We start from the raw sequence: 26,093 nt of genomic DNA, 5'->3' as shown, positions 1-26,093 counted from the left end.
CATGAGCTTTGCCTTGGCAAAATCCTTGATGTGAGCTAGGAAAGCGAAGTGTAGAGAGGGGGGGGGGGGTGGGAGGGCTGGGAGCATGAGTTAGGAAAGAGGATGTGGAACTCATTCTTTTTCTCACTCTAATAGTCGTGGGTCTGTTTGCTCGTTTGTTTGACTGGGTGGTGGATAGGTGCATAAAATAAATAAAACATATTCAACACTGAAAGTGTAAAATTTCACGTGAAGCTTCACCGTTTCCGTTTTGGAATGTCAATTCTAATTGTATAGGAGTTCATTGTGTAGACTTTGGGTCTGGTTAATTTTGGTGCGTGATATTTTTATTTATTTGCATAGGTTTTTACATAATAATAAACTTTATAGGAAAAAAAGTGCAAAAGTGCCTGAGAGTAGAGCCCGGGTTTCACCCTGGCAAAATCCTGGGGTGAAATGAGCAGGCATGCAGGCGCTTCACGCATTATCCCTTGGTGGGCTTGGGTGTGCGTGCACCTCCTTTACTCATTGGCTGCGCACTGCCCTGTGTCTTGTTCTGGCATACGGGATGTCTAGAGCATTAGTGACGAAAACTCAGAGGCCTGGTAGCTGCTCTGTGTAGTCCTGGGGTCAGCTTTGCTGCAAGGGAGAGATATGCATAGTTCTCCAATTCTTGGGGCTCCGAACATACCAGAGGCAGCAAATGCAACTCAGTCCAGCAGGCATTTAACAGACACATGCTCTCTGTGTAAGGCAGAGTCTTCTAGAAATTGATACAGGGGCTTGTCTCTAGTCGGAGAGGCAGATCCCTGGTTAAGCACTGTACGGAGGTCCTAATAGAAGGAAGAGTGCTGGGGAGACATTTTCACGGGGAGGAGGAAGCTTTCTGCGGGAGGTGGTGGTGGCATTTGCGCCTTGAAAGTTGCTGGCACAAGGTGTGGGCAGGTGGTGTGTGGGTGGAAGGGCATCCTGGCTGGAGGCAGCGCAGCAGGGAGAAAATGTGGGGAGAACACCAGATCTGGAGGGAGGGAGGGAGGGACGGAGGAAGGGAGGGAGGGAGGGAGCGAGGAAGGGAGGAGTACTTTGTCCAGGGTTTGGATCTCTGCCAGGCTTGGAATGCCAGGCAAAGGGTCTGCAAACTCTCTGAAGGGAGCAGAGAAACGTTAAAGATTCCTGCTCATACCGGAAGGAGGGACTCTATGGCTGGGGAGGAGGCAGAAGAGGGCCATTTTATCTTTTCTCCATTCCCACAGTGGCTCGGAATTCAAGGGTGTGATCTGGATCAGAGCCCGTCATTTAAGCGACAGCAAGGGAGGGGTGAAAGCCTGCCGTTGTTTTCAGTGTGCCCTTACCCCCAAAACAAAACTGCATGAGAAGAGAAAAAAAAATATCTGGGAATTTTTAAGCTCAGTGGACCCCTTGACCTAAATGTGTGCTTACAAGTTAACAATATTTCTAAGCTGTCTATCAAAAAGCATTTAGAAGAATTTGGGCCTTCTGAAGGCTTCCAGGCCTGAAGCAGCGGGCAAGATTCTTTCATGAAGAGATTGGCTTCCTCCCAAGACTGGAAAAATGGAAGTCGACAGCTCTTTCTTCCAACAGGGTGAAGACCGAAAATGTCAACACATGTCTCTGGGAGGGGCGTGACAAAAGCAGGGTGACCTGAAATTATCACGAAAAATTCTGCAGCAGGGTTCCTCTGCCCACTCGCCCTTGGTTTCAGTTGCTTGGAGCACAGAAGACACTTGCTTTGGCGGAGGCACACAAACTTGTGGGCGGCACAATCATCAATAGAGGAGAACTGATTCTATCAGCCTGAATCAGTTGAGACCGAAGTGACACATGGCTTGACGAGGGTCCAAAACTACAGAAGACACAGTTGCACAGGCAAGGTGGCTCTGAATTAATGAGGGATGACCGATTTGTGCAGACAGGGGGCCTCTGGAAGGAGACCATGTGGTGTCAACAGGCAAAAAAAACCCATTGCAGAGATGAGAAGATTAACATACGAGGGAAAGAGGGGAACCTGCTCAGAATAACAGCCGAGTCCATCGAGGGAAGGAGATGAGTGTGTGCAACGCCTTTTCCACTTGGTCAGACACATCTGCCTGTGGTACCTGAGGACTTAGAAACGAACCCATCTTCATACAGCAATGGAAACAGACCACGGACAAACAGTTAGGTCAAATCTGCACCGATCAATGGTAGGTAATAAATGCTCAGTAGAAAAACAAAATTGGGAACTGCAATCAAAATGTTGGAACAGAACTAGGAAAACTTGATGCTTGTGGAGTGTGGTGTACAGATGCCACCCAAAGATGTGATACTCCAGAAAAGGCCAGAAGAGAGAGAGCAAGGTGTCAGGGAAGGTTGCCTGGTTCCCCCACGACTGCTCGGAGCATTGTGAATTTCAGACAAAGGATGAACAATGTTTTAGCACAAGTGTGTACCCAACGCCAAATGGGACAACTCTACAGAAGGTGTAAGGGTGCGGGATGCACCAGGGAGACCAGAGGGGCTGACAGAGGAAGAGTAAAGGCAAATAGAACAAGGAGGAAATGGGGAGGGGGTGCAGGAGACACTGGTGTAAGTCCAGGCCCTGTGAACAACTGGGTTCCTCTTCTAAGTGGGATGATAAACTTTCAAAAAAAAAAAAAAACTGGAGACATGGTACCTGCTCAGACTTTAACAACTTTGTCTGGATACTGTGTTGAAAACAAGCTGTGGGTGTTGGAAGAGTAAGTACTGAGACAAGGAAGTATTGAAATGAAAGTGACAGCAACCGTAGTGGTCCAAATCTAACTCTCTCTCTCTCTCTCTCTCTCTCTCTCTCTCTCTCTCTCTCTCTCTCATGTGTGTGTGTGTGTGTGTATGAAGCAAAACACGCATGCAAAATCCAGGAGAGTGGGGTCTGAACTCCCACTCATGATGACTACACTAGAATGTTCTCTAGAAATATCAGTTTTAGAAAGTAATCAATCTCCCAATGAAATTCTGTTAACTCATTAAAAATGCTAGCCTGCTGGGAGCAGTTTGCACAGGGGTAGGATGATCTCTATGAGTTCAAAGCCAGCCTTGTATACATAGTGAGTTTCATAGTAGCTAGGGCGACATAGTGAGATTCTGTTTAAAAAACAAAACAACCCCTCCTCCCAAACCCAAACCCCACTAACCTAAGCAATATGCCAGAACCACTCTGCATTGCCATTTCTAACAAATAAACAGGCCCTCATTTTAAAAAAAATGGGAGGGGGGACGGGAAAGTTTCTGGAAAAAAAAATCAGTTTGTTGATATCACCAGTTATTTAAGACCACATCAAGCTAGGACTGTAGAGAAATCACTTTTTCTAAACCCAGTCACACGGGATGCCAGATGGGCTCTAAAACTCAGGTTTCTAAGCAGGATTGAGACTTGGCTCCAAGGCTGACGCTCCTGTTTTTGCTAGTTATCTCTGAAGGAAAGCATTTCAAGAGTCTACACACAGGCCTCCTCTACCAACCTCCATTGTTGACACGCTGTGTATTAGCTACCGTTATCAACCTATCACACGTCATCTTACTGTGGAAATAAGCAATAGAGACCTCAAGACTATTAAATACACGGTGGCACTGTTAAATATTGAGTTCCTATCAAGTCAGAGCTATCTGTCTTCCTTTGGAAGAAACATTTGGCTAACACGGCCCCTCCCTCTCCAGATGAAATCGCTGATGCTGACCATTTTTTCACCTCCCCCCCAAAACAATGACTTCACATTCGACCTAATGAGAAAATATAGGGGGTGATCCCTAGTCATCTGCCCTCCAACATAAATTACAGAGCTTCTCTGAAAAGAGAGATGAAAAACTATTTTAATTATGACAATAATTTAATCTCCCGCAGCCATATGGAGCCACCCACACACTAGACTCTCCATGGATGCCTGGCGTTCCCCACCCTAAATATGTGGCTCTTTTCTCGGCTCTCTGTCTCTCTCTCTCTCTCTGAAAGAATTCTTGTGATGAACAAATCTTGATACTTAAGGATTCATGCATGTAACTAAATGCCCCGAAGATGAAAACACTACAAAACAGGTCCCTGATTATAAAATTCCAATTATTAAGCATAAAAAAAATAGCATACAAACATCTCTTACAGGCATGCATCTCTAGGCTAGCAACAGCTGCCGGGAGTCCTGTGAAATGAACCATTCTGCCTGCAGACATGCACCCTGTGAAATCTGACCCTCAGAGAAACACCTGTTCAAGGTAACCTGTCTCAAGTAGCACTAGCGCTCATGAGGAAGAGGCATTGTTAGGATGGCTGGTCTCGGAGAAACTCCATCAGGTGAGTAAGACCCCAAGACCAGCCACCCAGGATGGGAGCCAATCATGCCTGCCACGGCCCAGAGTGATTTCTCTGAGAACGGCTCTTGCTGTTTACAGTGTTGTCTCCACAGTACAAGCGGGAGGGAGGAGTTATGAAACATTCTAGAAAGGAGCTTTGGAAATTGTCTGAAGTGTTTAATTCCTAGCTCCAGATAGCCAATTGACACATTAAGAGAGGAACATATGTTATTAGTTTTTTTCTATATGAAGTTTTTAATCCACACAGGCACCACCGTGCTTACCTATTAACCATTTAAAAGAGCATGCTGATAAAAACCGGTTCATTAAAGGCATACGAGTACAACTTGAAATGCCAAATGCCTGCTGACTGGCTTATGAAAAATTCTAAGATTATCAATTAGAACCCTTGACATTCATAATTTTCTCATAGACAGTCTTAAAAACTGGATGCTAACTACTGTACCTCTTATGCAATGAGCAATGATCCTGTTTTTCAGTGTTGTGTCTATGAACCCTTTAAATTCAATTACAGTTCAGAGCAGTTTCTCATTTGCACAGACCTACAGTGTGCATGCCTTACCTCCGTGTGCTCCACAAACGCTTTAAAGGCCAAAGAAGCAGTGTTTCTGCCCCATTACTCCCCAGAAAGCCTCATTAGAATTCAGATACTGTATGCAATGAAGGCCGGGAGTGGAGCCCAGGATGGCAAAATCCCCTGAAAAATCCAGCAAGAGGCAACCTGCTGCCCTAGAAGAGGAAGGCCTCTCCCATAGGGCGAGGGCCTTAAAATCAGGCTCTTCCAACCTTACCTGGTACGAGCAGTTCTCCTGATGTACCATCTCAGAGCATCCTAGGGCGCGGACCCTAAAACTGAACTGCTGGGCGAGGCTGCGCAGGAGAAGCGCCGAGCATCCACAGGCGCGGGAGGGAGAACGCCCTGGTTAGGCAGGGGCTCCCCGCAGATTAAAATGGATGCTGTTCCGCTGAGCAACCTGCGCAGTGGCACTGCCTGTGCTGGGAAGCGCGCAGCCACCGAGCTCACTCGCTCGTTCGGCAGCGTCTGAGCTGCTCTGCTCCTCCGGAACCGGGAGGCAGGCTGCTGAGCCGAGCTGGGACCTGCCTGGGGGAGGGGGCGGGCGCATCACCCGCACAATCAGCCAATTATATTATAGGCACAAAGAAAAGGATCTGTCTGGGGCTGGTGTGACCTTCTGGTGCTTTATGAAGGCAGTTAACTGATGTGGAAACATTCTAGCACTCATTAAAGAGAAAAAGGCCAGCGAGGGAGAGAGAGAGAGGGGAGACAGACACAAATCAATGCTGCAGTTGGACATTCCTAACCTGAGGCAGCATCCTTCCTGCCCACTAATGCTGCTTGGTTTGTGCTTACGAAAGCCAAGCCTTAAAGATCCGTTCAGAACTTCTACCGTGCTAAAGGGTATACTAACATGCAAGGTTTGTATTCATGCTTCAGAGACGCGTTTTTTACAGTGTCTTGTCAACTTTCTAACTAAAAAACAGGCTTTCTTTAAAGTAAGTATTGTTTTGTAGTTTAAAAAAATGATATATCATTTTTTTCTTAACTGTTTTAAGACAAACAAAAATATAATGCAACCAATATTTCTATAATTTTGGGGTAAACTCATTAAAATGTTAGAATCACTATAATGGAAGAATCCAAGAAGTTCTCTTTATAAGGTTAAGTCTATCGCTTTTAAGATAGTTGCTATTAATTTCTCCCAAAAAATTAGCACAAGCTCTTTGCCATGGTTCATTGTCTTCCCATAACTTTTTTATTTCATCGGTAGTGAAAGGCACTATAATTTCTGCTGGGTCTATACCTGCTAGTTGACGAAATCTCAATTTACCTTTTATAATTAATTCAGAGACTTTCTCCACATAAGTTTTTAATTTTTTACTTTGTTAATGTGGTAAAAAGATCCATTCTAAAATAATATCTTCCTGGCCTGGAGGGATGGCTCAGCCATTAAAGGCTGGGCTCACGACCAAATATATAAAATAATATCTTCCCTTTGCATGAAAACTGAACTCTAATTTGCAGGTCTTTTTTTTTTCCTTCAAAGTAGGGCCTTGCATGTGTCCATTACCCAGTACTATGACTTGACTAGACAGACACCCCCAACATAGCATAGATAAACCCTGGGATAGGTCATCAAATGAAATACCAGTTAGAGCATATATTTCTGGGAGAAAACCAGGGCCAATCAGAATGGTCTCAAGCGCCACTCTACGACTCTGGGGTACCTAGGAGGCCTGTAAATTCTTCAACCATATAAAATTAAGAGCAAAAAAACAATAAAATTTCGTCATTTATATTCCTTGGTTGCCCCCGAAGAATTCATATTGTTGTCTCTTTATTTCTGTCTCCCTGTAGGATGGGTGTACCCTGGAGCGTGGGAGGTGGGTAGGTCAGTTTTTCCCCCCTCTACCATATGGGTTCCAAGGATAAAACCCAGGTCATCAGCCTTGGTGACAAGCACGTTAACTCAACAATTATCTTTCTGACCCTTGTTGACGTAATTGGTCCTCAGAACAGACACGACTAGCTTCAAACCATCATACCTTCTCGAGGTTAACATTTTAAGCTACTTTTTTTATTTAGCTTCACGGTCACCCACGTGTACACCCATTTCGGGTCTCTTATCTCACTGGTAGAATAAATAGGATAGGAGCAGCCCAACCCTTGTGTTCTCACAGGCTCTAAATTAGAGCAGTGGGGTACAGGAAGAAGCACTGTATCCTGTGTCTTGCAGAATCCCTTGCCTCATTTCCCTCCAGCACAGAGAGAGGTGGCCATGCCGGACAAGGAGTAGGCACTAGTAAAGCCAGAGTGTGGGGATAGTAACAAGTCTGCTCAAACACAAGACGGAGGAAAGACAAAGGCTACAGGAAAGCAAATCAAGTAACTCAGGCCGCCCATGCTGTGGCCTTTCCTGCTGTCTGCACAGAGCGGAGAGCCACATGGGGAGTGCAGGGAGTAGGTGTGTGGCTCGGACTCCCTGCTGCCCAAGACAGGGCAGCCCACTGCAAAGGCCATTGATATCCTGACTCAGGTTCCCAAGTCTAAGACCCGGAAAGGAATCTATGACATAGGAATAGACTTCCGCACAGAGCTGGGAAAAAAAAATCACTTTCTGGACTCTGTTCTCTAAAAAACTGGGGGTTCTGGGATATATTATTACATAAGCTCCTGGAGACATTTGTCAAGTATTGTGTTTTTTTCCTTTTTTAAAGTCTAAACAAGATCGCGCTCTTCACAGTAGCTGTTCCAGAGACAGTGGAAGTGACTCAGAGGGCTTTGGAGAGAACAGATTTCTGACCCTTGCATCCCAAACGCCATCAAATCACACCCCTTCCAAAAAGTATAAACAAGACAAAAAGGGATGCATTTAGCAGGCCCGTCTGAGTAACTATCCATCGGAAAGGACTTTATGTTATGATTTAAATTATGATTTGCTGGTACAGGAAAAAGAAAGCAAGAAAAAAAAAAGCTTTAAACAAAAACCAGATGCCCCAAGAACATTTAAGCTAAAACAAGCCAGCAACCATTAATATCTGTTACTTTTGTCTAAAAAGACTGACAATCTTTCTGTTTTAAGTGCAGTCTATAGAACACTGATTCTTTGTTACAATTCTTTTTAGTTTCACTTCCCATTGAAACCATTTGAACTGAAGGACAGCTAGGATGTCTCAGTGGGCGGATGCTCTTGCTGGGGAAGTCCGACCTCAGTTTGATTCCTGGAACTCACATAAAGGTAGAAGAGAAGAACAGACTCTGTCCGCTGATCTACACACGTGCGTGTGCACATGCACACATACACACGCACTTTAAAAAATTTAAGTGTGGAGTTGAGTAGCAGACACTGCACTGTGCTGTGCATCTGTGATTCCAGTATAAAAAAGGCTGAGGTATGAGGATTAAGTTTGTGGACAGTCTGGCCTACACAATGAAATCGAAAAACAAAGGCCAAAAAAAAAAAAAAAACCAACACCCCTAAACTACTGATATTTCATATTTAGATGGGACCTCCAGAAACTATTTCATCTAAAATGCTTGCCTTGCAGATATGTAAACTGAGTTCGAAGGGTGTTACTAAAAAGAGTGTCCCAGGAAGGAAAAGCAAGAAAGGAATTCTGTTTCCCAGGTTCCTACCAATGGAGTGGCCTCTATGCCCAATGAGGCTGCTTTCCTAATAAACAGTTTATCTGCAATGTGAAGATATCAAGAGGAGCAGCCCCCATGAACGGAATCCGTGTCCTCTCGAAAGATGGTCCAGGCTTAGGGTTAGGTTAGCCTTGTACCTCTACCACATTAGATTGCAGTGAGAACTGGCTATCTGTGACAGCAAGCAGGGCCTCGCTAGCACTGACCCTGCAGGGATTCGGTCAGAGATTACCAAACTTCCAGAAGGACAAGAATAAATTTCTATTGTTTAGGAGCCCCTGAACGTCCAGTGTACAGCAGCCTGGATAGAATAAGAGATACGTTCAGTAGGACGCAGCAGAAACCAACTCACTTGGACTAGGCCAAAGCAGGTACAAACCAAAATCAGTAGTGTGGTTTCATTTAAATTTGATTCAAGATATGTGTGCAAGGAAGAAAAGTTAGAGTGTTTCTCAGTTAACATTCATGTGGATGCCGCTGTAAAATAGTTGGGCTTTTAAATCTCAAAAAAAAAAAAAGTTTTTTTTTTGTGGTAAATAGGAGAAACACAGTGCACAATGGTTTTAATAATTTTTATCTTACATTTATGGTGTGGGAGGTCTTTCTGTCTATGCGTTGCTTTCATTGGTTAATGAATAAAGCTGTTCCAGTCAATGGCTTAACAGAATATAGCCAGGCAGGAAAAGATAGAGAAAGAGAGTAGGCGGAGTCAGAGAAAAGCCATGTAGCTGCCACAGGAGACAGACACCTAAGCCAGAGCCTGCAAAAAGTTTGCTGGTAGGCCATGACCTTGTGGTGATGCACAGATTAATAGAGATAGGTTAGTTTCAGATAGTGCAAATAATATAGTTTCTGTGTAATTCTTTTGGGTCTGAGCGACCTCCACCAACACATTTATTACTTATTTTATGTGTTTAGGTGTTTACTTGTATGTATGTCTGTGCACCACACGCACTGTGAGCCAATGGAGGCCAGGAGAGGGTCAAAGACCCCAGGAGAGGAGTTACAGTTAGTTATGAACAGCCTGTGAGAGCTGGGACTGGAACCTGGGTCCTCTGGAAGAGCAGCAAGTGCTCTTAACGTCTGGGCATCTTCCTAGCCCCAGAGAACTGTTTTGAATGGTAACTATAGGATTGAAAAGTCACATTCAGAGGTCATTTCAGCACCAGTTCAGAGGTGAACTTGGGTCAGAGACTGACGTGCATGGGAGGCTTTCTGGCAGAGGCTACAAAAGCAGACTGTTTGCTTCCCTAGATATCTGCATTTGTCAACCTTCATTGAGTAAAACATCTAAGATTTGTGCATTTTATTATATATAGTAATTACCTCAAAAGATCAAAAAAGTTAATTACTCATTTTTTTTTTTACTCTAGTGAAGTATATACAGGCTAAAGTATTTACAGAGACATTTATTGATACATGAAACTCACACTGAGATGGATCAAATAAATGCAATGAACTGACGGACGAGCAGAGGGCCACGCCAATGGGAAGCTCTGACAAGGCGTGTTTAGCAAAACATCCATTTCAGACTCGTAAGTGGGATATAAATCCACATTTGTAAAGGGCAAAGAGTCCTGGGCTCTGAAAAGAAACTAATACATAAATTAGTACACGTGACAGAAATCTCTACCTCAACATATTCCCAGTGAAATGTCAGGGGTCGGAAAAGAAGCAACAAGGCTGGCCGGGAAGGCAGTAACTGTCTTCTGCAACATGGGAAGCCAACCACTGGTGTCCTGCAGCTTTAAGGTATGCGACTTTTTAGGATGAGAAAGGAAGAGAGGTTAGGAGTGAAATTAGTCCTATGGCCATCAGAGCCCTTGAATGTCCAGTCTAAAGAAGGGGGGAGGGTTCCTGTGTTGTCACTAATCCTGGCATCCATGCGTCACAAATTCTTTGAAGATGCTTCGCCGTCCGTCCCCCAAGGACTTTCCCCGATGGCTCCCTTGATTCTTACAACCTTGTAATAAAAATAAATTTCTAGTAGGTACAATTCAAAGCAGGGGGTCTGCCCTCAGGGTTTGGTAGGATTACAGTCCATGGTAACTGTATGGAACCTTGCTGGTGTTTATGAGGGCAGGACCAGAAGCTGGAGAGAAGGGTCAGTAGTTCAGAGCATTGGCTTCTCTTCTAGAGGACCTTGGTTAGATCCCAGAAACTACATGGTGGTTAACAACCGTCTGTAACTCTAGTGCCAGGGGATCTGACCTCCTCTCTTCATCTCCACAGGCACCAAGCACACACAGACATGCAGGCAAAACACCTATACATACATAAAATAAAAATAAAGGTTAAAAGAGAGTGGAGAGCTACATGGGAGGCGGGCATCAGGGAAACAGGCAACCAGAGGGGTAGTATGAGGATGCCGTAAAACAATCCCACACCAGTTCAGAATTAGGATAATAAAAGGTTATTTATTTAAGGGGAAAACTTACAGATCACTGTCCTAAACAACATTCCTCTAAGCTCAAACAGGAACAGAGTCTGGCAGCCTGAACGGGAGCTAGAAGCAAGAGAGAGAGCAGGCACAAGGTCCCTGCTGCTTTTTAAAGTATGAGACCATGCCCCAGTGGGCTGGTATCTTAAAGGCTATTGGCTGAAGGAGCAGAATATGCTCCCACAGCAATGTGAGGGCAATGGCTGGAAGTAGCAGAAAAGCCACATAGTGGAGGAGTTGATGAGGCACACCTGGTGTGCGTTCATTCCATTTTCGAAAGGAACTCATGAATGCCAGGTTACAGAGAAATGCTCACTCGGGAGGATGTTCTGGTGGGTTTGGGATACAGATGGTGGGACAGCCTTCACCGTAGCTGGAGGCTAAGGCTTGAGGGATATCCGAGAGGCAGGACAATTGTAGGGGAAACTTTTCCGAAGATTCCCTAGGGGTTCTGCTGTGGCCCTTGAGAGCTCTGGTCCAGAAGGACAAAAAAAACAAAACAAAACAAAACAAAACAAAACAACAACAACAACAACAAAAAAACAAAACAGACAGGAGAGTTGAAACTCCTAAGACACATGAAGCAAAGGTAGTGAACATGCAGGAGCGGACTAGGTGAAAGGCAGTGTATGTGTTAGAATTAGACAATGGTTAGGCAAGTAGACACAGTCAGATTTCACAGAATACGTTCAGGATTAAACCAAGTGTGTGCACTGAGCATAGAAAGGGACGGGGAAGGCTCAAGGACCACTTGCCATTCACACACTGACCCACCTGGTGCATTTGGGGCACCTGCTGATCACTAGACTCAAGGACTGACCATCGGTCATTCCTGTCCTTGCCTCGTTTGTCCTCTGGATGAGAGGTGAAGCAGAAATGTCAGTGGAAGCTGCCCCTCTCTCTGATGAAGTATGTGTCACCAGCAGACGCGTTCTGTTTAACTGAGAATCATCTTCAAAACCTCGACTGTTGGATCACAGTTTCATCATCTACCATCTGCTGGGGAGAGGTTGGGCCCACAGACTGCAAATTCCTAGGTGTGGGCAGCGCAGCCCTTCCCAGCCCTTAACTTCTTGGTATGTCAGTGCCCCCAATCTCTTTCTTGCCTTTACTTTGTGTTTTTAACTATCTTGTCAAATGAGCATCTTTACTGGGTTGTGACATCTCAGATGGGGACCCTCAGAGTTCACTTGTAGGCTACTACTGTATCAAAGTCATTCTCCGTGTTACAGAGAAGGGCAAAAGTCCCAAAATAAGACCCTGGCATCAGGATAACTGTACACCCCCGCCCCAGCAACATTTGGAAGACCAGAATGGGAACTTAGTGGAAGATAAAAATGAGATATATTATATTTTTTTTATACTTGTAACTACAAACAAGAAACCCGAGACTCATAAGTAACATAAAATAATTTGTTTGGATGCCTGACTATTCTGACTCCAGCTTAACACTTATTATTTTAAGCTACAGTGAAAAAGTAGCTTCCTCCGAAAATCATTACTGTGAATCAGTGGTGCTGATAAAAATGATAACGTTTTTATGAGGATAAAATTAACTTGTGCTCAAGCTTGCATTTCACTTGATGAAAAACACGCAGCAGCTCTTCTTACACACTGACATCCGAAGGTGTGGCATTTGAAGATGTCTGTTACACGCTTATTCCAACCGGAGCCTGACATTCTTTTTTGCAGGCTGCTCTTCTGTGTGCCTCATCTAAAGAATCCCATTCCACAGAGGCAAGGAGCTGTAGTGGAACCAGGTCTCTGTAATGGTGTACGCTACAGCCTCTGGCTAACTCCTCATGGAGCAGAGCATATGCAGAAGCGTGGAGGCAAAAAAGTGAGAATCATACCCAGAGGTGAGGCAAAGATATGAGACTGGTACCCACAGGTAATTTAGTGATGATGGGTAGCAACTGCTCACACTTCTTATAAACGTGACAATGAAAGACAGGATATTTGCAACAAGACATCTATCTGTAAAAACACCTCCTTCTTTGATGGGTTGAGCATCCCCCTTGTTATTGTGCAAGCTGTATCAAGCAGATGAGGACTGTGGGACAACCATCTTGTACCCTGTAAAGATTTGTCCCTTGTATTGGTTTAATAAAATGCTGATTGGCCAATAGCCAGGCAGGAAGTGTAGGCAGGGAAGCCAGGCAGGAAGTATAGGCATGGGGTGACTAGAACAGGAGAATTCTGGGACGAGGAAAGGTTCAGTCTGCAGTCATCACCCAGACGCAGAAGACTCAAGATGAGAATGCCTCACTGATAAAAAGGTACCAAGCCACGTGGTTAACACAGACAAGAACTATGGATTAATATAAGATGTAAGAGTTAATTAATAAGAAGCCAGAGCTAATAGGCCAACAAGTTTATAATTAATGTAGGCCTCTGTGTGTTTCTTTGAAAGGCTGCGGGACCAGGCAGGACAAAAACCTCAGTCAACAGACGAGCCTGACCTTAGCCTGGCACGGAACCAAGCCTGGCTTCTTGGGCAACTTAGATCACTCTTCCTGCCTAGATGTTTGCAAGGATAAAGTTTTCAGAAAAGCTGGCATAGAGCTGGCTCTTACACAGTCAAAAGCATATCGACTAGTTCAACCACCCGAGGACCTGGCATGGAAAACTCAATCCGCTGATGTCAAAGATGGAGGTGGAAACAAGCAAATAAGGGGACACTCTCCATGGTATGGACTGAAACGATATATTCTTCTTACCATAACTTCATTGACAACTTTTCTACCAAGTCCTACAGACAACCTCGTTTTCATATGGATTATGGATTATTTTTATATTTTAGGACTCTAATTTTCAGTTGTATGTTTTGGGAACTTGAAGATGAGGTGTTTAGCAGATCATCATAATAGGTGCAAATTAGTCTCTAAAAATACCTGCTGCTGGCCTGGGTTTCTATAGACAGCGTTTGAAACTAGGTAGTGTGGCAGCAGCCCCCTCCCTGCAGAATAACGAGCCGGTTCTATTTCCATAGGAACTGCCAAGGCTCCTGTTTACTGCACAGTCTTAGGCTTCTCCCCAGTGTGTGTTCTGCCCAAGGCAAGATGAAATTTGCATGCTGCAGGAAATTAGCAGCTGATATACAGGTACACGGAGTGATGTCTGGTTTCTTCTTCAATTGTTTATATAATGATGGTCTTACCTCCACTCCGGGGGGTGCGGGGAAACTAGTGAGGCTTTCTAAATTTCCAAATAAAATCAAACAGGTTTTCAGGGAGAAGGCCAGAGTAGCACAAAGTAAGTGTGTGTGTGTGTGTGTGTGTGTGTGTGTGTCTGTGTGTGTGCACGAGCACATGGATACAAGGGGTGGATGGGAGAAGGGGCATGCTTTCCCTCTGCCCTCTAGGTCTTTGAGTAGTCCTAAATCTTATCTATCAGTATCATTTACCTAAAAGACTACATGGAATCTCTGAAGCCCCCCCCCAAAAAAAAAGAAAGAAAGAAAGGAAAAAAGAAAAATTAAAAATTAAAAAAAGAGAGAAAAAGGCTAGAATTTACTCCTCTAAAGTGAAGGTAGTTGATTAAAACCAGCTTGAAAGGTGACCTCTAGTGGACAATTGTGTTTATTCCATTAGTTTCAAATATGGAAACCGAACAAAAAGACTCTCAAAGGTAAGATATAAATCTAAGTGACATCTCAGTGATATCTTAAGAAACAACAATAAGATGAGCACACAAGTCTTCAGTCGTGTTAGTAAAGAACTGGAAAGTTCACAACACTGTCGATATTCCCAAAGCGACCACTCAGGGGACCCTAGACCTGTCACAGCTGATACAGCCTCCGATCAGGACTCAAAGAAGTATTTGGAGCTCAGGGTCATTTTTGGCCACGTAGTACTTAGGGAGCCTGGGCTCCGTGAGACCCTGCCACAAAACAAAACAAGAACTGTTTCTAGCCTTGACTGCATTTATCCTTCCTTGGTCAACTGTTTCATATCCAAGGCCCTCTATGTCCCAACGTATTAAACAGGCTGAACTGCCCTCTCCCCTTTGGAGGCTGTGAGATGACTGGTATTTTAAAGCCAGGTTGATTTTACATCCTGAGTTTTCCAAATGAGCAATACAAAATTCCTATCACAATCTATGTTTTCTGCATTGGATGAGTCAGAAAAAGCAACTAGATCTCAAGTGAAGTTAAATTTCATTCAGGTGAAATCAGCTGCTATATTTGTGTGTCGGTGAACTGTACGTGTGCATACACTCATGTGTGTAACTGCAGGCGCATCTGTCATGGCAGTCGTGTGGAAGACAGGGGACAGCCTTGGGCCTTGCCTTCCACTTTGTTTGAAACAGGCTCTCTCCTTTCCTGTTCTCCTGGTGTACACCAGGCTCCCAAGGTTCTCCAGCCTGTTCTTCTCATCCTGCTGTAGGAGCACCGAGATTACACTCACAGGTTACCAAGACCAGCTTTTCCATGGGTCACAGGAATCTGAACATAGGCCCTCACATTTCCATGGCAAATGCTTTGCCCACGGCTGAGCCAACTCAGCCCTCAGTTACTATTCTATCACCAGTGTGGAACATTGTAATATATGATTAAACTGTTAATATAATCCGTAAGGAACTATTAAAACTCATCAATGGTCCTTAAATATACTTTTTAAAATGCAGGAGTACTGTTGAAATGCTATTATTTACAATGGGATGGTGCCTAAGAGTTTCTTCAGGAACATTCTCTGTCAGCTTTTCAAGGACCCATTAGGCAATTAACACAGACAAACTTGGCGGTCCTTCACAGTCTCCTGGCCGCGCCTGATTTTAGCTTAGAGCACGCTCTAGTCTGAAAGGTTTTCTGATGTGTAGCAAAATTGCCTGAAACATATTTAATGATCTAATGAAGTTGCTTCACGTAGAGCAACGGAACAAAGATGCTCCTCCCGACGTAGAATGTGAGGGCTGGCCAGGGAATGGTGTGCTGGGAACAGGTCTGGAAGGTGAGCTCAGAGGAGGGCTGACATCACTCACGGGCATTTCGGAAGCATTCGAGCGAATCAGAACGTTAATTCCAACTTCTCTAAAACTCAAATTTAAATCAGTTCTCCTTCGAGGGTGGCAAAGACAGACTCCTTCAGACACACAACCTCGGCCCTTAGCAGGTTGTTGTAGAAACTGTCTGGGCTTCTTCATCATTTACCGGCTCTGCCAAAGCAGAAATTAGCAGCCATTTTGAAGTTGAGTGTTCTGTGGATAACCCTGCTTGATCCTGACATGTCTCCCCTTTCCTCATGAGCTGACCCTAGAGGAGGAGGCAGGGTTGTTTTTATTCTCTGTAAACATGTGTGCGTGTGTACCCACTGTATGTACCTGCATTTGCGGGACAGAGGTGACTATCTTCCTCAACTGTTTCCCACCTGATGGTTTCGAGGCAGGGTCTCCCATAGAACCCGACTGTCACCGGACAGGCTGACTAGGGGGTAAACCAGTGGTCCTCCCGTCTTGTCTTCTGCACCCAGGTTTCCAACCCCTCCCCGTCTGCAGGGGGATGCTGAGGATTGAACTCGGGCCCTCATGACTGTACAGCAAACACTTAGCCACCTGAGCCACATCGCCAGCCTGTTTTCACTCTTGACATCAATCAATGAGAGGGGACACTAGAAAGAAAACCGTGATCCACTGTGCCAACACCCCACCCTCCTCTTCCTCTTGTTGCTGTCACCTGTCATGATCATACATGGTGAGAGCAGCTGAAGGCATCTGCTTTGCAGACATCAGGGGGAACCCGCTGATGAGAGTGTAATGTTACCCCAAGATTCTCACAACCAGAAGCCTTTTCCGGAGCACAGAAGAGATTTCCTTCAGAGAGCTGTCACTACCAGTGCGGCAATCAGACCTTTAGTCTATTTTTGATGGTATAAATTTATAAAATACCATTTGCAAAGAAATTAAACCCACTCCTCCTTGCCTTGTTCCCCTGACTTGATAATTTCTTGCTTCTTGATTTAGTTCCTGTGTTATAAAAAATGAAGGGCTGGCAGCTTTACCCTTTCAAATTAAATATACTTCTCAAACCATAACAGATGATGGCACGTCTTGGTTGAAACCCCCAGTCATTGCCCACAACACTTAAGATCGCCTCCTCAAACCTAGCACTGACACTGCGTTCACCTCCAGACTTCCTCTTTATGTCTCAAAATCGTGCTCACTCCTGCAGCTTAGATCTCAAACATCCTCCAAAGCCTTAAAGGCTTGGGTACCAGTTTGCAGCTCTTTGGAACTGATGGACCCTTTAGCACCTAATGGAAGGAAATTAGGTCCCTGGGAGAGAGCCCTTGAAGGGAGTATGAGGACCCTGGTTCCTTCCTGGGTCTTTCCATTTTGCATCCTGGGCACCGTGAGGCTAACAGGCCTCCTTTTCTTTGCTGCCACAGGGCCCAGAAACCATATGCTGAAAACTTTGAAAATGGGAGGAAAAGTAAACCTTTCTTTCCCCCTTTATATGCTCATTTCCTCAGGCGCTTTCTCAGTGACACCTAGTGAACGTATTCACTGAGCTATAGGCCACTCATGGCCTTTGGATGCCCAGAAAAAGCCAGGCTTGTGCCTGCTCAGAGTCCTCACACAAGCGGCTTCTCACCCAGGAAACAAGTCCTCTACCACATAAGCCGCGTTTACTGCCTAAGATAGAAGTCTTTCCTCAACCCCTGTCTGAAATAAGGTTCCATTGGGTTTCTTCTCCAGACCTTAGAACGACAGGTAACTAGTCAGTTGCTTTGGAAATGTGTAGTGTTGAACTGCTCCACAAGACAGAGTCTTACTGCTCATATCTATCTTCCTACATCCAGTGTCTAGCAGTACCGGATATACAGTAGGTATCGATGACTATCTGAATGAGCTAATGAACACAAATCCCAGGAAGTCTCTCACTTGAGGGAAGGGAAGTGCCCGTAGCCAGCCGTTAGTACTGCAATGGAGCCAAGCTGTCCAAGTGGCTACTTGTCTGTCTGAAGTCAGTCGAGGCTCACCTGGGAGCCAAGTGGCTGACGGCCAGCTTGGAACTAAGCCTAGGAGGCATTTTGGCCAAGATTCCCTCTTCACTTTGAGCCGTGATGATGGCAGATTTTAGGGGGACTCCCTAACTTTATAGATCTACCTACCACAGGGCCAAGCCTGACTACATCTGTTGGACCAAAGGGCAACTAAGTGTTTACAGGACTTCAAGTGAGGTTAGTAGTTACTAAACTGCTGTAGCTGACTGTTCCAATCCCATATCATATTAGTAAGTGGAACAAGATGAGTTACCAAGTCTTCCCCCCTTCTCTCCCTGGTTTTCCACCTTATGGGATGGAGTTTTGGTTCCAGGGAATAACCTGGTTTTAAAAAAGCAGCCGATTTACTATCGCCAACTTGTACACCCTCCCAAAGCATACTGATAGATAAAGTCGATTCTACCTTGAAGAATGATAAAGTACCCTCAACCACTTTCTAATCAAGAGAATAGGATGCTAAGAGATCAGTCTGAAGACAACCTGGGCCTGTGAAAGATGGACCCTTTTATTTTGGGGTACATTAAAAAGGAGATGAAAATAATAAAGAGAACAAAAAAACTGTTGACACCAAGGAAAAACCTGCAGTTTAAGCTGTGGCTTTCCACAAAATACTCTAATGTGTTATACAGACAGTGAGCAGGGCTTGTGTCTCTGACCCATATTCTCTTTCTTTTCGTGTGTGTGTGTGTGTGTGTGTGTGTGTGTGTGTGTGTGTGTGTGTAAGACAGAAGTTCATGTCAAGTACCTTCCTTAGTCACTCTCCACTGTAATTTTTGGGACAGTGGCTCTCACTGAACTTGAGGCTTGCTGATTCAGCTAGACTGACTGGCCAGCAAGCTCCAGGGACCAGGCTGTCTCTGCCTCCGTGGGGCATGAATTCTAAGAGCACACTGGTGTGCATGGTTTTTTAAACCCGGGTTTTAGAGAGTCAGACCCAGGTCCTTATGCCTGTGTGACCGTCTCCTCACCTCCTACATTTCCTCTGTAGAAAATGGTTCGTGTCCTCACCACGGCACCACCAGAAAGGAATCACACGGAACTCCTGAGGGGGCCTCCTCCTCCTCCAGGATGTGGGGACAATTAGGATGGGTCTGGGTTGGGTTCACTGAATGAAGACCTGGCCAGGCTATCTACAGGCTTTGTGAACTCTTTGTGACCCTCAGTCCCCATGAACTACACCTGGGGAGGGACTTGGGATTTCCCCAGATGGTAAGTAGGTTAGAATCCCGTCTATCTGTCTAAATGAGGACAGTCTGGTATGCACCCCCGCACAACTCTGCCCCGTTATCTTCTTGAGATAACACACAACAGGAAATCGATGTCGCTTGTGCAAACAGGAGAGCTCCCAAATCCAGGCAGCCTCAAGACGTCAGCAGACAATCCTTGCGCTCAGTTGCTTCAAGCTTCCAGACATTGCACAACACCGGGACACGGCTTCCATACGGGGTCTCTGACCAAGCATGATGGGCAGAGAGATGCCCACAATGCCTTTGCTCTTCCTGCTCAGGTTCAGCTACTTAGTTCCTACAACCACGTCTAGCCGTCATGTGCAATCATTTTAACGTGAGACCGAAGGAAAATTACAGATTTGAAATTTTTCTATAATCTACTGACTTGACTACGCATATAATTTTCCCTGAAGAAGAACTTATCATCTGTAATTATTATTTTTAGAGGTTTTAATCATTCCTCCTCTCAGGAAGCTATAATTCCGAGTGCTGGGTCCTGGTGTCTGAATTCTCTTTGGAAGGGAGTTCTTAGTACATATTCTGATTAAGGTGGGTATCGTGGCTGGGAGAAACACTCTGACTCTTGAGCTGGTTCTGCAACTTTGCAGGTAGCTTGGGACTACAGAAGGCTTTTACACGGCGCCCATCTGGAGTCTGATGCAGAGCTGGGAACGGCCAACAACAGCCCTGTCACTAGGACTGCTTCATTCAAACCTGTGTGGTGGCCTCCTGGAAGACCCGACCAGGCCCAACCAAGACCCCATGAGTCAGGGAGAGATGACAGCCACCCAGAAGCTGATTCCTGCCAGGAAGGGTGGTACGTGTCTTTAATCCCAGAACCCAGGAGGCAGAGGCGGGAGGATCTCTGTGAGTGCGAAGGCAGCCTGGCCTACAGAGCGAGTTCCAGGACAGCCAGGATTACACAGAGAAACCCTGTCTTGAAAAATCAAAATAAGAAGAAGGAGGTGGAGAAAGAGGAGGAAGAAGCATAAGTAGAAGCAGAAGGAGGAGGAAAAAGAAGGGAAGGAGGAAGAAGGAGAAGGGAGGAAGGAAAGAGGAGAAAGAGGAAGAAGAAAAAGAAGGAGGAGGAGAGAGAGGGGGCGGGAAGGAAGGAAGGAAGGAAGGAAGGAAGGAAGGAAGGAAGGAAGGAAGGAAGGAAGGAAGGAAGGAAAGAAGGAAGGAAGATTCCTTGAGCCTCCACCTATCTTCATTGATGGAGGTAAAACCAGGGCACAACCCCCTCCCCCTCATCTGAGACCGGCTCTGGGAAAACACACCCAGTAGTTTCTGGTGGAGTTTTGCTGGCACTGGCTCTGTCGCTTGCCACTGGCAAGAAGGAGAGTTGAAATCAAGTTCAAGAGGTACTCCCTGGTCCTTCAGGACTCCTTCAAGATGAGCCGCGATTACCTCTACACTACCCCAGTCCCTCTAGATTCCTCTGAAGGGTATGAATTTCTCTGCCTGGCAAACATTTCCATTAAGAAGCAGAACAGGGGTGGGGGAAGCTCCTTCCCAACTGGAGGGCAGCACACAGAAGTGGCAGCGGAGCAGAGAAAGAACACCGGGATTTACTTCCAGAGGCTGGTGCTCGCTGCTCGCTGCTTTGTTTGTTTGCTGCAGAAAAAGTACGCAAAGGACCAGGGAGGGCTGAGGAACTTTTAAAATACACCCATAAACCCCTTGATGCCTTTTCATGAAGAAGTGGGATCGAATTCTGGGCTGGACTTAAAGACTGTTCTACAGAACAGACACCCAAAGCAGAACACGCCAGCTGCTTTAGGGATGAGATTAAAAGAGACACAACAGACGGCTCTTCAGAGGGAACTCACACCACGTCATAGGAACAAACAACCTGTGGAGAAGGCCATGGAGGAGGAACTGAGGCTTCTAGCCACCAGCCTTCAGACACGTGTCCCTCCTTCCCCCAGCCAAGCCTTCAGAGGACTGCGACCTGAGTCACCCAGAGCTCTGGGTCAGATTCCTGGCTGTCAGGACCTGGGAGATAAGAGTCTGTGAGGCTCAGCTGAGGTAAACGTAACAGGTAACTAGGCCATAGGATAAGGTTCACACAGGTAAGCCTTTTCATTTCCGATAACCTGGAACACAGAACTCTGTGAAAACGAAGAGGATACTGCGTGGCTGTGCGCTGGAGGAGGGGCCTCTGCGTGGATCCCAGGTGATCCCCGTCTGTGGCACAGCCTGCTCAAGGTGAGGTACAGAAGGTTTCACAAGACTAGGAATGCCAAGCCCTCGTCAGAGGTCCCCTCAGCGATGAACTGTGATATCCCTGGAGGCATAAAATGAAACAGACCCTTTCCTCCTGTGATTGGCCCCATAATCTCATAGGGAGTGGTACTACCAGAAGCGGTGGCTTTGTTGGGGTGGGTATGGTCTTGTTGAGGGAAGTGTGTCACTGTGGGGATGGGCTACAAGGTTTCTTATGCTCAGGATACCGCCAGTGTGATAGTCAATTTCCTGTTGCCTACAGGATGTAGGACGCTCAGCTTCTACTCCAGCATACGTTTGCTGTGTGCAGGATACCGCCAGCGTGATAGTCAATTTCCTGTTGCCTACAGGACGTAGGACGCTCAGCTTCTACTCCACCATACATTTGCTGTATGCTGCCGTGATGATAGTGGACCGAACCTCTAAAGCTGTAATCACGAATCCCCATTTAAATGTTTTCTTCGTAAGAGTTGCCAAGGTCATGGTGTCTTTTCAAAGCAATAGAAACCTTAAGTAAGGCATCTGCCAGGCTGTTTTGGGTCAAAGTGTTTTATCACAGCAATAGAGAAGCGAACTAGGCTGCTACCTTCCAAAGCAGCACCATCGGTTTAGGAATAAGTATTGAAACACACGAGGCTGTGAGGTACATCTACATCTAAACCATAACAGGTCATCTCCCCTGTTTTACTTGGCAGCATAGACCCATGTGGGCCAGCTAAGGCTTTCTGGAATGTTCTCCACTGAGAACATTTTCCTTTGTCTTCCAAAGTCCCCTATTATTGGTCCCTTATTCTCTGGCCTCTAGAAAACATCCATCCCTACATCCATGAAAGGAATTCTGGCTCTAGCCCTTTGTACTTAGGAATGTCCTATATAAGTCAGCAATTGAGAAGGAAGGAAGCAGGAAGACAGAGCAGAGGTCTGAACTCTGGGGCATCTGAAAACAAGAGAGGCTCACTGAAGCAGCGAGGGGGGCGGGCAGAGCTAGGCTGGCCCTTCTAAGTTGTTCCAACCCTGGAGAAAGAGGGCAGACTTTGTTTCCTAGTATCAACGAGTCACTAGATACGGCCTTATCTGGAGAAGGAGGCAAAACAGTCCCATTCAGCACCAAAGAGGGTCTCAACTGAGAGCTGTCAGCTGCCAACAATTCCTGGCAGCTGAAGGCGGGCTGCACTCCTGAAAGGGGAGGGCAGAGTGTCATGGATACAAGCCATCTCCCCGGTCCCATTGTCTACATTGTGCAGGTAGTACTTTCCCCTCCATTACTCAGTCTGCCTCCCATCAAACAGAACTTAGGGGCTGTATCTGGGGTTCTCGCATATTGACTCTAGCTTCAGTGTGTCTTGTGGAATTAGATCTCTCTCTACTGTGACGTCAGAGTCTCCAGAAGTTTTACACTTGTATCCTAGCAGGGTTTGCAGAGATTACCAATAATCAATATCTGTGTTGGCTAGTTGAATGTCAACATGACACGACCTATAGCAATCCGAAAGGAGGGAACTTCAATTGAGAAAATGCCTTCATAAGATCCAGCTATTAGGCATTTTCTTAATTAGTGATTGATGGGGGAGAGCTTAGGCCGTTGATGGTGGGGTCACCCCTGGGCTGCGGGACCTTGGTTCTATAAGAAAGCAGGCTGAGCCATCCATGAGGAATAAGCCAGCAAGGAGGAACTTTCACAGTCTTTGCCCCCAGTTCTTGCTTTTGGGTTCTCACTTGGTTTGAGATCTAGCCTTGGTTTCCCTCCTGGGCTGCAATCCAGGATATGTAAGCCTTTTAAACCCTTCACTCCCCAAATTCCTTTTGGTCATGGCGTTTCATCAAAGCAGTAGTGACTCTAAGACAAATGCATCCAGAGGCAAGAGCAATGGTTTGGAAACTAAATCAGCCTCTTACAGATGTACCAAACTGCATACGCCACTTAGTTCTGTGAATCTCATCTCACCATTTAGAGAATAATTAAAACCAATCTTATTTCATACAAGCTCCAGGAAGACTGTGAAGACCCTGAGATGGTGTAGAACTTAGTTCTTTGTCAACTTGACACAAGCTGGAGTCATCTGGGAAGAGGAACCTCAACTGAGAAAAGACCTCCATTGGACTGGTACGTACGCAAGACGGTGGGGCATTTTCTCGATTAATGATGGATGTGGGATGTCCTAGCCCATTGAGGTGCCACTTCTGGGCAAGCGGCCCTGGTGTTTAAAGGGTAAGCTCAGGAAGCCTTGGAGAGAGAGAGAGAGAGCCGTTAGCAATGTTTCTCCACGGCCTCCGCTTTGCTCCTGGCTCCAGGTGCCCCCTGCCTTGACTCTTTCATAACAGGCTGGAAGCCGTAGGATGAAACACATGCTCTCCTCCCACATCGCTTTGGCCATGGAGTTTATCACAGGAATGAAAGTAAGCTACAGTAGATGATAAATTCAAAGTGCTTCTGAAAAGAAAAACGCTAAAACTAGTGTTTCACAAGGCTAGAAAAAAAGTACACAGCCATGCAAGGGGGAAAATGCTGGGCTGATGAGCAAGAAATAGATACTTCTAAATAGTTATTTTTATAAATATTTCTCAAGAAGTAGGGTAGAAGAGTCAATGTTATTAGGACATAAATCCTCTTCACGTATCTATGAACCCAACAAAAGTCTTTAAAATTCCAAGTGTTTTGAACAGAAACTGATGTAACTGATTCTAAAATACAAATGAAACATGAACAATCAAAACACAAAAAGCCAAAATGAACTTCGAAGGCAGAAAGGAGAAAACCTATATACTTCTCATTTTACAATTTAGCATTAAGCAACCATAATTCAGATACCGCGGTGCCGGCATGGGGTGGGCATATGGATCCGTGCGGCAGAACTGCAATTCTAGAAGCAAGCCTTTGCTGTCAGAGTCCACCGAGTTGAGGCGAAAGTCCCATGGCAACAGCACAGAGAAAGGGCAGTCGTCCTAGCACACGGGACATGGACTAGCAGAAGGCAAAAGGCTGGGCTCCAGGGATAAACTTTCAGGGGAGGACTGGAAGCCAGTGTGATAAATTTGTTAAATGTACTTTAAGAAATTGCCAGACTATTCTAAAATGAGCTTAAAATGAATCAGAACATAATGTTGGTTTTCAAAAATGAAGAAGAAAACACATAAGATATTTACAACCTTGGGTTAGGCAAAATTAAAAATAGGCTTCAGATACATCAGGAAAAAAATGAAAAGACAGCCACAACCTAAATATATATGCATATATGTATGTGTGTGTGTATCTGTGTATATATATAAATGTATATTTTATATACATATGCACACACATACATACATACATGGTATTCCATCTTAGGAAAGAGTTAAATTCATAATCTTCAAGATTTCTTACTGTTTAATAATAAATCAATTAAGAATGAGCATCAATGGCATCAGTATTCACCAAAGAAGAAACTGGAGTGGCTAAAAGGTGCTAATAATCGTTAGTCATAAAAGAAATCAAAGTGAAACCCACTTCATGCTTAAAAGAGTAGAGTCAAAAGCAAGTAGCCATAGGTAAGGGTATGGAAGACTGGGGCCTCTTCATCCCTGGTGGGACTGTAAGAAGCACAGCAGTTTTGGGACACTTTTTCAGTTTCTTTTTTAAAAAATTCATCAAATTTACTAACTGGGAAACTTATAGTATCTACCCAAGAGATCTATACACACACACACACACATACACACACACTGTGCAACTATCTTACTTTGGTTTCCGTTGGTTTGATAAATACTATGACCAAAAGCAATGTGGGCAGGAAAAGTTTTTCTCCTCTGACCACTGTCAGGTACTAGTCCTGGCCCAAGGGAATCCAGGGCAGGAACTCAAGGCAGGAACAGAAGCACAGACCACACGCTGCTTGCTGACTTGTTCCCAGGCTCATGCTTAGTTGCTTTCTTTAAGTCACTCAAGATGACCTGCCAAGGAGTGGTACTCCCCACATGGCAATTGAGAAAGGCCCTACAGACATGCCCACCGTCATCTGATAGTAACTCCTCCACTGGGGTTCCCTCTTCCCAGCTGGGTCAGGTTGGCAGCTAAGATTACTCCTTGCAGTGTCGTTATTTATAATGTCTAGAAAGTGAAGATAACATGAGCACTTACCAATGAACAGACTAATTGTGCTGCAGACATACAATGACACATTATTTAAGTGTCAGGAAGGAAACGGATGCATGCTGCATGCTGCAAGCTACAACACAGGGGACTACAGGAAACAGAAATCGGGTAGGTGACAGCAGCAACAGGCATCTGTCCCAGTATAGATGACACCCTATATAATTCTATTTAAACGAAACGCCCAGAAAACACAAATCCACCGAGCCAGAAGGCACATAGGTGGTTGCCTGAACTGGAAGTGGAATAGAGTGTGACAGCCAACGGGTAGAAGTGATATACTTTAGGGTGACAGAAATGCTAAGTTTGGGTTCTGTGGTGTCTGAGTAACCCTATGCATTTACTGAAATCGGTCATTTCCTAAACAGGTCAACGGTGTGGCATTATCGTATCTCAGTAAAACTGTTAAAAATTAAGAGAGCTTGGCCGGGCGGTGGTGGCGCACGCCTTTCATCCCAGCACTCGGGAGGCAGAGGCAGGAGGATCTCTGTGAGTTCAAGACCAGCCTGGTCTACAAGAGCTAGTTCCAGGACAGGCTCCAAAACCACAGAGAAACCCTGTCTCGAAAAACCAAAAA

At 45.3% G+C, this 26,093-nt stretch overlaps 1 protein-coding gene across 6 annotated transcripts in view; it reads right to left on the bottom strand.

Moving 5' to 3' along the window:
* Nucleotides 1-26,093, bottom strand: part of Schip1 (schwannomin interacting protein 1) — a 644,640-nt gene that overhangs the window by 48,331 nt on the left and 570,216 nt on the right. Inside the window, exon 1 of one of the 6 annotated variants that reach the window (XM_075951119.1) lies at nt 5,115-5,392. The exons of the other annotated variants lie outside the window; for them this stretch is intronic. Within the exon in view, the coding sequence (XP_075807234.1) occupies nt 5,115-5,144 (30 nt within the window). The 5' untranslated portion in view covers nt 5,145-5,392. Of the gene's footprint in view, nt 1-5,114; nt 5,393-26,093 lie in introns of those variants that run through there. 6 annotated transcript variants of the gene reach the window in all.

Source organism: Microtus pennsylvanicus, chromosome 16 (assembly GCF_037038515.1).
Source record: "Microtus pennsylvanicus isolate mMicPen1 chromosome 16, mMicPen1.hap1, whole genome shotgun sequence".
NCBI lineage: Eukaryota > Metazoa > Chordata > Mammalia > Rodentia > Cricetidae > Microtus > Microtus pennsylvanicus.
The sequence above is the reverse complement of the archived record's forward strand: the minus strand, read 5'-3'. Positions and strand labels throughout refer to the sequence as shown.